We start from the raw sequence: 13,442 nt of genomic DNA, 5'->3' as shown, positions 1-13,442 counted from the left end.
CCACTATGATTAGGATATTTTCTTCAGTGTCCATATAGTTCTGTGATACTACTTATTTATTTTTCTTTAATTTTATTTATTTATTTGAGAGAGAGAGAGAGAGAGAGAGAGAGTGAGAGGGAATATGAATGAGAAAGGGCAGAGGGAGAGGGACAGAATCTCCATCAGGCTGAGGACAGAGCCCCATGAGGTTCCCAGTCTCACGACCCTGAGATCATCACCTGAGCAGAAGGCAGGAGTTGGATGCCTAACTGACTGAGCCACCCAGGTGCCCCTGTGATACTACTTCTTATTCATTATTGTTATTTTATTTAGTTTCATGTGCTGGCTACTAGACTATATAAACTAATTGAGAGGTCAAGGATGTTTCTTAGGGGATCTTGTGTTACCATGACTAAGGAAAGCCCAATATTACTTATTAAAATGTTGCAGAGAGGAATGAAGAAAGACTAACTTTATCCATGTCTTGCATAGTCAGACTGGCTAGTCTGTGTTTGGAAGAAGGCTCAGGAAAGCTTTGAAGATTTGTTTGGTTTTCACACTATGTATGGTGGGGTTCAGCCCTGGGGGAAATAGGAAATGGAAATTTGACATCAGTGTATGGACATAGGGAGGAGCATTATGACCAAAGCGATGGACCAAAGCCAAAATGATCCAAGGGATGTGGAAAATGGCAACAGCACCCACTTGAGAGACACAGGTGCCAAAAGCCTTTTGCCTCTCCTCTGGGGAGGCAATGCTGAGGATGGACTTGATGATGAGCACATTGGAGAGAAAAATAGAGGTGATATCTATACCTGATATCAGAATGAGAGCAACAAAGCCACAGATGCTGTTAATCTTGATACTTGGGCAAGAACACTTAATCACATCAGGGTGGTAGCAATAGGAGTGGGAAAGCACATCAGGATCACAGGAGGATAACCGCTTAAGGAGCAGGAGCAAGGGCATCTGGTGGACCAGCATTTGTACAAAAATCAATAGGCCAGTTTTGATGGTTCTAGAGTTGGTGAGAACCATAGCATACCTTAGGGGGTTGCAGATGGCAGTAAGGTGGTCAAAAGCCATTGCCAAAAGTACAGAGGATTCCATGAGGGTGAATCCAAGGCAAAAATGAACATCTGCGCAACACAGGCATCTTGGCTGATGATCCTGGCATTGAACCAGGGGATGCTCAGTGTTGTGGGAAGAGAAGAAATAGTGATGCCCAAGTCAGTGGCAGAGAGCATAGAGAGGAAATAGTGCATGGGCTCATGAAGGCTGGAGTCTGTGATCACCACACTCAGGATAGCACTGTTTCCCAAGAGGGCAACCACACAGAGGCAGCAAAAAAGTATGGAAAACCAGATGTGAAAAGCTTCTAGCCCTGGAACTCCAGTCAAGAAGAAAGTTGGGGGAGTGGGGTTATCAATGGATAGCTTGCTGGACTGCATGAGGTGGCACTCGCCTTCGGGACATTCCTACAATGACACACTTCACTGAGTCAAAGCTACTGTCAGGCATCTTAATACTTGTTTTAATTATTCTACATCGTGTAGTCCTTACAGCTACTTTAGCGTTTGCTATTATCTATCTTCATTTTACAGATAAGCAGACAGAGAGGTTCAGCCAGGCTAAGTTAATTCATTGAATACACATAAAGGGCAAGTCTTTCTGAGACAAAGCTGACACTTTTCCTACTACACCATGCTTAGCACATGCTAGGAGCATCAGGGCTGAAACTAGGGTGAGGTAAGTAAGACATTTGTTTTGGGTATGTTGAAGAGACTGTCTTTATTCCATTGGACATTTTTTCCTGCTTTGTCAAAGATTAGTTGACCATAGAGTTGAGGGTCTATTTCTGGGCTCTCCATTCTGTTCTGATGGGGTCCGTGATCAAAGGAGGGAGACTGATACAAAGTGAAGGTCAAGCAAAGCTTTATTTCACACCAGCACCAAGAATCAAACCGACTGGCCAGGGCCGTCACCACCCCCAGCCTTACAGACTAGCTTTTATAGAGCAAAGGCCATGTGGTTGAGCCTGGACAATGAGATTGTAATACACAGAGAAAGTTGCATAGTCATGCTAGGTCACACACGGGTGGCCAATTGAATTACAATTTACCCTATAGTAGCTGTTTGAACTAGCCTATCACTCTGGTCAGAACTGGTGCCCTAGTTTGGGGCCCAAAAGGCAGGGTTTACATTCTTTGGTGGTTAGGGAGATAGTGTGTGTGCTTTACTGATTGGATGTCTCCACCTGGCCTGACTCGTCCTTGCATTCTGGGCTCTGTTATCTCCACCTGACCTGACCCGTCCTTGTATTTGGGCTCTGTTATCAGGGAATGGTCGACCATATTTTACTGGTTTCCCAGACTTGCTTTTAAGTAAGTTCCCCTGGGCAGGGGGGTAGGGTCAGTTTAAGTTTTACTGCATAAACAACAAAATGGCTGTTTAACTGAGATGGAGTTGCTCTGGCTAAGTGAGCCTCTACGGTTCCATTGATCTATGTGTCTGTTTTTGTGCCAGTACCATACTGTCTTGATGATGACAGTTTTGTAATAGAGTTTGAAGTCTGGAATTGTGATGCCATGAACTTTGACTTTCTTTTTCAATATTTCTCTGGCCATTCAAGGTCTTTTCTGGTTCTATACAAATTTTAGGATTATTTGCTCCATTTCTTTGAAAAAAATGGATGGGATTTTAATAGGGATTGCATTAAATGTGTAGATTGCTTTAGGTAGCATAGAGATGTTCACAATATTTGTTCTTCCAATCCAGGAGCATGGAACATTTTTCCATTTCTTTGTGTCTTCCTCAATTTCTTTCATGAGTACTTTATAGTTTTCTGAGTACAGATTCTTTGCCTCGTTGGTTAGGTTTATTCCTAGGTGTCTTACGGTTTTGGGTGCAATTGTAAATGGGGTTGACTCCTTAATTTCTCTTTCTTCTGTCTTGTTGTTGGTGTAAAGAAATGCAACTGATTTCTGTGCATTGATTTTATATCCTGACACTTTACTGAATTCCTGTACAAGTTCTAGCAGATTTAGAGTGGAGTCCTTTGGGTTTTCCACATATAGTATCATATCATCTGCAAGGAGTGATAGTTTGACTTCTTCTTTGCTGATTTGGATGCCTCTAATTTCTTTCTGTTGTCTGCTGAGGCTAGGACTTCTAGTACTATGTTGAATAGCAGTGGTGATAATGGACATCCCTGCTGTGTTACAGGAACATTCTTGCTTGGACATTAGCCACATCTTTCCTGCTGGGGACGAAGCCTATGATGGGGAAAGGAAGCAGTGTAACTGAGTGAAACAAAGGCCAGCACAGGGACAGATTTGTTACATACATCATCTAATATTCTTAATTTAACACCTCGTTCCTTTTGTTCTATATTAAAAGGAGGACTCAGTAAACAGAAGGAAGTAAGCACATAGTAATTATTTTTCCATAAATTAAGGAAGAAAAAAAAATTGGAGACCAAAAGAAAGCATGAAAGCAAGTCATCAATAAATAGAATTTTTCGGCTTTGACGAATACCTATTATTGTTGTATTTTTTATTTTTTTGAGCACCTAACGTAAGCTGTATTTTATAGCTTAATGCTTCGACTTGTGGCTATTTTGATAACAAATTTATTTTAAAAAATTATGTTGGATATTTACTCTGTGCTACCCTGTTCTGACACTGAGGCTTAATAATGAGGCAAACAGATACCCTAAATATACTTAAATGTACTTGGTCTTGGATCTGAAGGTAAACAGGAAATAAATGAGAGAGTCAGAGGAAGAGATGAGGTGCAAGCGAAAGGTGTGCATGGTCAAGACTCTGAGGGTGAAGGAATCCGAAAGAAGGCCTGTGGCTGGAGCCCAGGAAAGCATGCCTTTCATCTTTATTCTACAACAATAGAGAACAGTAGAGGGATTTAATCACAAAGGAACATGAACACATCTGCAAGCTAAAATGCTCCTTGTTGTTCTTTGGATCACAAATGAGAACGCAGAGGGTTAAGCATGGCATAGCTCTATCACCACTTTCTTATAGTACAAACTGAAGCTCAGGTTACTATCAATTTTTTCAGGGTTGTTGGAGAAATGCTTGACACATGTCACTGTATAAGTTTAGGGTATATAGCATGATGGTTTGACTTACATACATTGTGAAATGACTATAATGGGTTTTGTTAACATCCACCATCTCATACAGACACAGTAAAAAGAAGAACATATGCTCCTTTTGGTGAGAACTCTTAGGATTGACTCTGTCAGAACTTTCTTACATAGCATACGGCAGTGTTAGCTATAGTCATCATGTTGTGTATGACATCCTAGTAGTTCCTTATCTTGTAATTGGAAGTTTGTGCTTTTGACCACCTTCCCCCAGTCCCTCCTCCCATACCTCATATAATCTGGCAACCACAAATCTCACCTCTTTTTCTAGGAGGGGGATAAAGCAAAAGTTCATGATTCTTAGAGATATATTAAAGATTTTTTAAATGTAAAAACATATAATACCATTTTTCTACTTAATGTTTGTATTTATTTCAATGACATTGGTACTTGATTTTAATGCGATGACTTATAAGAAACACATTGATTTTTTAGTATGTTTTATGAAAAGAGACATCGTACAATGGTTATATATGTTAATTATGAAATACATTCTTAATTCATACACTTTAAATGTAAAAACAAATTCAGGTGAATGTTTTCAAAATAAAGATACTCTTCTTTGGTTGCAAATGAAGAAATGGTCCTTATCTAAATTCGATAATAACTGCGCTACACTGTCAAATGCAGTCATCTTCACTTCTCACTGCACATTAGCATCCACTGGGAGGCTGGGACTTTTATGCTTGCATTCTACGTGATTTTGATGTAGAGGAAGGATAGACAATTCCTCTTGAAAGTAACAGCCCTAGGATAGAATTCTAGAGACATCCCATCCTGATTTTTCAAAAAAAAAAAAAATCAGGATTTAGAATTCCTTATTTGGAATTCCTGGAAAACTTGATAAACCTCTCTTGATCCCCCATTCTTAAGTGAAGGGAGGGTATAGTAATTGCATTTACTGAGCACCGGCATGCTGAATTCTCTCAGCGATTCCCATAGCTGCCTGCAAGTAAGCAGCAGTATCTTCACTTCCAATGCTAAGAGATGAAGAATCAAAAAGTCAAGGTTCCTGTCAAATTTTATGTAGATAGTATCAGAGGTAAAATTGGAACATAGATTTGTTTAATGATTCTAAAATGTTTGCCCAGGTTGAAAAGTGAATGGCAAGGTTTTATTATTAAGTAAACATTTTGTGGAAGTGTAATATACATTACAGTGCACCACTCATAATTGTCCACCTTTGATCTTCACATTTGAACACACTGGTGTGACCTCAACCCTGTTAAAGAAACAGAAAATTACTAGCACCCCAGAAGCCACCTTTCCAGATCGTTTAATCTTTCTTCCTCTCTCCTCAGCGGCAAACCCTTTCCTGATTTCTATCAAAACACATTAATTTTGCCTGTTTCTGAAGTGTAAGTAAATGGATTAGTGCTATATTTAAATGTAATCTTTATATCTGGCTTTTATTTTTTATTCCTATTTTACAGTTTACATTAGGTTTGTGGAATTCATCCACATAGTTATGTTTAATTATAGGTCTTTCATTTTCATTGCTTTTCATTTCATTCATTTCATGTTCTACCCCGTGGCTGTACATCACCTCAATTAATTTATCCATTTGGTTGTTACTGGGTATTAGGTGGTGTTCCTGGTTTTGTTTTCTATTGTCAATAATTCTGCTGTGAGCATCATTTTCCTTGGCATTCAGGAAACACATGCATGCACTGCCCATGGTTGCAAGCCTGAGAGAGAAATTTTTGGTTTAAGTGCTAGTAGACATGACCAAGAAGTTTTCCAGTTACAGCCATTTGTACCTGCCATAGCAGGGTAAAGTAGTTGATTTAATTCACATTTTTTCTCTATAGGTGGGATTGCTGTGGGTTTTTTTGTTTGTTTGTTTTAGTCTTTCTGGTGGATGTATTGGTACCTTGCTAACTTTAAAAAAATTTTTTTATTGTATTTTTTTTCAGTGTTCCAATATTCATTGTTTATGCACTACACCCAGTGCTCCATGCCATACATGCCCTCCTTAATACCCACCACCAGGCTCACCCAATGCCCCATTAATTTGCATCTTCTTTGGAAGTAATCAGGTAGAAGCTCTGATACAAAGGAGGTATGTTGGGCTACCTCCTTTTAGGAAATGCCTTTCCAAACTTTGTTTCTTTAATGGCAAGCTTAATTTTCTATAAGAAATACTTGCAAACAATTCAAATGACACCATTAGAATGGTGGGCAAAGCAAAGAGATAGGTGCTACTTGTAACTTACTCCCACAATAGAAAGTTCCTTGTTTCTGTGATTGTTGACCAAAGCCTGACCTTCCCAAGTCTTTTGTTTATTTTTGTCCAGTGGTGTTCTTTTGTTCTCATGACTCATTTCCATATGGCTGTCCATAGTTCAGCAGCAGTTACTGAAGTAAGCATTCTTTTGCCATCACCATGGAATCCCTTTGAGTACTTGACAAATGACTATGGTTGCTTTGAGGTTTTCTGTTGTGTCCTATGCCTGGTAGCATATGTCTTTCGGTTTTCTTCTTCTGTAATAGTGCCTTGGCATTCTAGATCCGTCACGTTTCCATGTAAATGTGAGCACAACTTCCACAGGAAAACCTCCTAGGAGTTGATTGAGATTGAATAAGATCTGTTGACCATTTTTGGAAGAACCTATTTATTTAAAACATAGATCCTTCTAATTCATGAAAGTGATAGATCCCTGCATTTGTATACCTGCTGTAATTTTTCCAACTGGGTTTAATTATTTTCCTAGTGATGCCTCTCACAAAGTTTTTTGATGTATTCCAAGTTGTATGTCTTTTGATGTTATTTTATTATATGGTATCATGTGAGAACTTTATTTTCTAATGAATGGTTAATACATAGAAATACAATTGATGTGGTGCCTGGGTGGCTCATTCAGTTCAGCATCTGCCTTTGGCTTGGCATGATCCCAGGGTCCTGGGAGGGAGCCCAAACTGGGCTTCCTGCTTAGGGAGGAGTCTGCTTCTCCTTCTGCACTCCCCCTCATGTACACACCTGTGTGTTCTCTCTTTCTCTCAAATAAATAAACATGTAACCTTTTGAAAAAAGAAATACAATTGGTATTTTAATATTGTTCTTATATTCAGTTATGTTCCTTAATATGACTAATCACTAATACTCACTTACGTCAATTAATTTATCTAATTCTATGCCTATTTGTTCCATCTGATTATGTAAATGCACAATCATGTCATCTGTAAATAATTTGTTTTGTTTTGATTCCTTCACAATGCTACAGTCCTTTACTTTTCTTGCCTTCTTGTACTAACTAAGGACTCTGATGCTAAGTTACGTGAAATAGTGATGGTGGGCATCATCATCCTGTACCCAAATTCAGAGAGAATATTTTCATCCTTTTAACATTAATCATGGTTTTTGCTGAGGAAGTTTCTGTCCAGTTTACCCAGTTAACATGAATATCTATTAGAATTCATCACTTTTATTCAAATATACTGCAGATTCACATAGTTATTTCTTTCTATTCTATTAATGGGTGAAATACATTAAATGATTGTTCTATATTCTTGGTGGATTATTTTAAATAATAGTTTATTTGTTAATTTGGCCTCTATGTTAATGAGAGATTTGATTTCATTTTTTTTCTTGTTTTGATGTACTGGTTAAGTTTTGGACCTTATAAAATAGTTAGGAAATGTTCTTTCTTCTCTCTAGAGTCATCACTCTAGCCTTGTGTTCAACTGTTCTCTGTGTGTGCACATCTCTGTGCTCAGATTTTCATGTTTTATATTCCTTTACTAGTCATTTTGGATTAGGGCTCACCAGAATGACCTCATTTGAAGTGGACTACCTCTGTAAAAAATGGTATCTGCAAATAAAATCACATTCTGAGGTACTCCAACATATCTCTTTCTGGGGCGTGGGGTTCACAATTCAACTGATAACATGGAATTGTTTTGAAATGGAAGGCACCAATAGGGGCACTGAGCAATGAGAGTGAAGCCATTCTGGGTATATGGTGTGAAAGCAATGGGAGAAGAAGCAGAGCACTGAGATATCCAGGGACAGAGTGACACAAATGTGAGAGGCATGTGTGCCAACTACTTTGGGCAGGGCTTCTCCCCAGGGCAGCTACAGCATGGCCTACAGTATCATAACACATGGTGTAGTAACGACTAATCTATCCAATCCAACCACTGAGGTTGTAAGAGCCCATAGGTATGGTCTGGTGTCAGCATTTGCCAGTTTTAGCAGAGCCACACACTCACGGTAGGTCTTAGGGGATGATGTGGCTGAGGCAGAAGGGCAACCAGGACATCATGAAGAAATGGGGGGTCTCGCAGAGTATGCTTTGTGGTTTCATAGTTTTTCCCAGCTTAGCTGCCAATGATTGGAACAAAATGAACATGGCGGAGTGGAAAGCAGATTGGCGCGTCTAATAGGTAAATGCACGTGGCTGCCTCTGACTGACAGGGGGAAAATACGGCTAGCAGGAAAATATGGCTATGCAGACCAGTATAGTAGAGGCAGTTATAGTAGTTCATTTTATGGGCTTGCAACCAATAAAATAGAAAACCTCTTAGGTGAGGTGGAAATAAGAGGACCTCTACCATGGAGGCTAGTAATACATGATGTGCAGGCCACATCAAGGAAGGGAGTTGTTTTTCACAACAGCAACAGCCTAGCTGATAGAGATCAGGAAAGAGATCCAGAACTGAGAATCCTCCTACCTTGGAAAGTCGCAGGAAGTAGGTGGGAGCCAGCCCCTAGTGGTGACTCCTGAAGGTAACTGCTGTTGGGGAAGGGACCTACCCTCTGAAGGGACTAACCAAGTCGCCTTTTTTTTTTTTTAATTTTTTATTTATTTTCAGCGTAACAGTATTCATTGTTTTTTCACCACACCCAGTGCTCCATGCAATCTGTGCCCTCCCTAATACCCACCACCTGGTTCCCCCAACCTCCCACCCCCCACCCCTTCAAAACCCTCAGGTTGTTTTTCAGAGTCCATAGTCTCTCATGGTTCACCTCCCCCTCCAATTTCCCTCAACTCCCTTCTCCTCTCCATCTACCCTTGTCCTCTGTATTAGTTATGCTCCACAAATAAGTGAAACCATATGATACTTGACTCTCTCTGCTTGACTTATTTCACTCAGCATAATCTCTTCCAGTCCTGTCCATGTTGCTACAAAAGTTGGGTATTCGTCCTTTCTGATGGAGGCATAATACTCCATAGTGTATATGGACCACATCTTCCTTACCCATTCATCCGTCGAAGGGCATCTTGGTTCTTTCCACAGTTTGGTGACCGTGGCCATTGCTGCTATAAACATTGGGGTACAGATGGCCCTTCTTTTCACTACATCTGTATCTTTGGGGTAAATACCCAGTAGTGCAATTGCCGGGTCATAGGGAAGCTCTATTTTTAATTTCCTGAGGAATCTCCACACTGTTCTCCAAAGTGGCTGCACCCGTTTGCATTCCCACCAACAGTGTAAGAGGGTTCCCCTTTCTCCACATCCCTCCAACACACGTTGTTTCCTGTCTTGCTAATTTTGGCCACTCTAACTGGTGTAAGGTGGTATCTCAATGTGGTTTTGATTTGAATCTCCCTGATGGCTAGTGATGATGAACATTTTTTCATGTGTCTGGTAGCCATTTGTATGTCTTCATTGGAGAAGTGTCTGTTCATATCTTCTGCCCATTTTTAAATATGATTGTCTGTTTTGTGTGTGTTGAGTTTGAGGAGTTCTTTATAGATCCTGGATATCAACCTTTTGTCTGTACTGTCATTTGCAAATATCTTCTCCCATTCCATGGATAAAAGACCTCAACATGAGACAGGAATCCATCAGAATCCTCGAGGAGAACATAGGCAGTAACCTCTTTGATATCAGCCACAGCAACTTCTTTCAAGATATGTCTCCAAAGGCGAAGGAAACAAAAGCGAAAATGAACTTTTGGGACTTCATCAAGATCAAAAGCTTCTGCACAGCAAAAGAAACAGTCAACAAAACCAAGTCACTTTTTGAGAAGTCTGGGAACTGTGAGAGCCGAGTGATCAGAAATTGTCTTAATAAGAACCCATATATCATATGTGATAAATAATACCTATTCCTCTGAACCTAAGTTAAAAAACACTGAGTTATAGCCAGTTTCTCCTGATAGCAGTGTTTATAAATCAGAGGCCCAGATTTATAGAGTGAAGAATAAACATCACAAACATTAAGGTTCCAAATGGAAGGGAGTTACAATAAATGCTGTGTTGATCCTCATCCTTTTCTGCTCAGAAAAGTCAATTGCATCTAAAGAAAGAAATAATTTCTTCATAATCCTTATGGGTGTATCTGAAATTCTGATCTTTATACAGATTTAATTAAGATAACTTTGAAAAATGAAGAGAAGGTGTAAAAGGAAGGAGGTTATGAGGTTATGATTTATACTAGAAATAAATATGTATTTGGTTTTTCACCCCCTTTCTGACACAGAGCTCCTAAAACTCTTGGAATTTCCTAGATGGTAAGAGCAATTAGATGTCTTTTGTGATGTTAATTAGATGATCTTAGGTCCCCACCCAAGGACCTAGGCTGGTTGTCAGAAGAACCAACCTTGGATTAGAGAATTGGAACTTTTAGTTCTACCCAGACCTCCAGAAAGCAAGAAAGGTGAGGGGCAGGAGGTTGAACCTGTTGCCAGGGGCCAAAGACTTAAGCAATCAATCATGGGTATGTAATGGGGCCTCCATAAAAATCCCAGGAGGACGAGGTTCCCAGAGACTGTGTTGGTGAACAACATGTGGAGACTGGGGAGCATAGCATAATGGAGAGGGCATAGAAGTTCCATGCCCTTTCCCAATCCTTTGCCCTAGGTATTTCTTCCACCTGACTGTTCCTGCATTATATCCTTATAATAAACTGATACTATAAGAAGTAAAATGTTTTCCTGAGTTCTGTGTGTTGCCCTAATAAATTAATCAAGCCCAAGGAGTGGGTCATGGGAACCTCTGATTTATAGCCAGTTGTTTAGGAGCACAGGTAACAAGGACCTGTCCTTGTGACAGGTGTCTGAAGTGGGGTGGGAGGTCTACTCTTGTAGGATTGAACCCTTAAATTGTGGAATCTAATGCTAGCTCCTGAAGGGAACTGTAGGATATACCAGGTTGGGTCCCAAGAATTGCTCTTTGGTGTGGAGTATCCCTATACACACGGGAATTTTGTCTCAGAATACCCATTTGGAGGGAGAGAGACAGACAAAGAAGGAGAGAGGCCCAGTTCATCAGAGTCTTGCCCATCCTTCTCCTTGTGTTGCTTGGTAGACTGGGGAGGCCTCTGCCCACCCCATCACAAGGGCATTGCAGAGCTGGTGGGAGTCAGGGTGTTGGAGTAGGGGAAGGCTTAGTCTTATTACAAGAAAAGAATTCAAGGACTGAGCAGACACAGTGGTTGGTTGGTATTTATGTGAAGAGTTTATGAAAGAGAGAGCACACTCTGGAGCTGTGAGAGTGGGAAGTTCAAGGGACAGGTGTGCAACTCAAGGTTTTGGTTTCTGTCTTTTATTGACAGTTGTTGACTAGGGGGTGGAATAGTTATTTCTTGGGGAGGAGGTTAGTGCCTTTTCTCCCTTAGTTTGTCAGGGTCTCTGGCCTTCTCAGGGCCTGCCTGGTTTGATCTGACTTGTTGTGGAGTGCTGCCATAGCAGGCCTCTGACTTTTCCCATAGTGGCCATGATTTGTCCTTTGCTGGCCTCTAGGTATCCTCTTAAAGCTTAACTAACTACTCTAGAACTGACCCCAGATACCTTAGATTGGCTCTGAGTAATGTTCACAACCCAGGAGAAGCTGACTTGTTTTTTTTAAGATTTTATTTATTTGACAGAGATCACAAGTAGGCAGAGAGGCAGGCAGGGAGAGAGGAGGGAAAGCAGGCTCCCTGCTGAGCAGAGAGCCTGATGTGGGGCTCGATCCCAGCACCCTGGGATCATGACCTGAGCCAAAGGCAGAGGCTTTAACCCACTGAGCCACCCAGGTGCCCCAAAGCTGACCTGTTTTTGTTCAGTTCTGCCTGGCCTCTCCTAGTCAGCAGGTCACCTTTGGTGTATGCTCCCCAAGAGAAGTGAGGCCCTGTGATGACTGCCCATCTCACAAGTGGGAAATCCAATTCCTCACTCAAAGTACTCCCTTGATAGTTTTGGGAAATGAGTACAGACATGCTGCAGTTACTTACAGATCTGATGTCCTGGACCCACTGCCCACTGGTGCCCACTGCCCACAGGCTGTAATGAAGGCAATCATCTGTTTTCAGTGATTCAGAATACTGAAGGATACTTCTAATCATGACAGAGCTGCTTGGCTTAAGGAACCAGTTTTCCTTTTGGAGGTGGGATTGTCGGTATCCAGTGTGCTTCTTTTGCTGATTTCTTACTAACTAGGTTCTCTGATTGCCAGTCTGTCTTGTTCTCTTTGTTATTCCCATCCTCTTAGAGAATATTTGGAGCAACATAGTTGCCTAATAGATATTTCTTGAATAGCAATGTCTAATGTTCCAAATATTTTATATTTGTTAATAAAATGAAGTGAATGAGGGATGAATTCTTGTTTATATATCAAATTTATCTGCTTTGACAAACATCCTCCAGAGATCCTATGGGTAAAATGCAATGCTTTAGGACTGAAAAGTGTGGTACTTTATTTGCATGGAATGAGACTCAAATGGACCTGCACTTGGCATCTTGTGGTCAGCAATGGAATTGTTGTGACAATGGTACCAAGCACATCTAATCATTTAATCCTTCATTCCTGAAGTTTTTTGTTTTGTTTTGTTTGTTTGTTTGTTTTTCTTTGTAGTAAGCCTGGTTTGGGGATAGAATAGTGAGCACCAAAAACTAATGATGTATTTTATGGTGACTAACATCAGCACAATATAAAAAAAAAAAAAAAAAAAGAAAGAAAGAAAGAAAAGAATAAGGATCACCTGTGCTGTACTTTTATGGAAGTTATATTCCAGACAGAGGAACAGATGGTGAATAAGTAATTTAAATAATTACACATTGTGTTTAGGGAGGGAGGAAATAAAATATTTATGTTGAATGAAAATTATATGGGGGAGAACTGGTTGAGATACATAGGTTAAGAAACACCTCACCCATAAGGAGGCTATTAGTTGAGATGTAAAGGATGTCGAGAGGAATATAGAATGTTCTAGAAAATAAAAACTGGGGAAGTGGGAAGATTTAGAGTAAAGCTCTAGACAGATGAGAAGTGGATATGTTTGGAATAAGGCTAAAAGGGTTGAAGCAAAACAAAAAGGTAACAATTGGTATGGTACCAATACCTCAAAAGGTACATTGAAAAAATAG

General features: G+C 40.2%; 1 protein-coding gene across 1 annotated transcript; it reads right to left on the bottom strand.

Annotated features, from left to right (window-relative positions):
- Positions 1-483: 483 nt before the first annotated feature.
- On the bottom strand, positions 484-5,825 carry LOC308350885 (olfactory receptor OR51C1-like; the record flags this gene model as incomplete). Its single annotated transcript, XM_080816346.1, is given in 3 exon segments — positions 484-1,101; positions 1,104-1,460; positions 5,586-5,825. Coding segments are annotated over 3 exon segments (1,215 nt in total).
- Between the last annotated feature and the right edge of the window lie 7,617 nt (positions 5,826-13,442).

The sequence above is a fragment of the Martes martes genome (assembly GCF_963455335.1).
Source record: "Martes martes genome assembly, chromosome: 10".
NCBI lineage: Eukaryota > Metazoa > Chordata > Mammalia > Carnivora > Mustelidae > Martes > Martes martes.
This window is presented reverse-complemented; position numbering and strand designations above follow the sequence as displayed.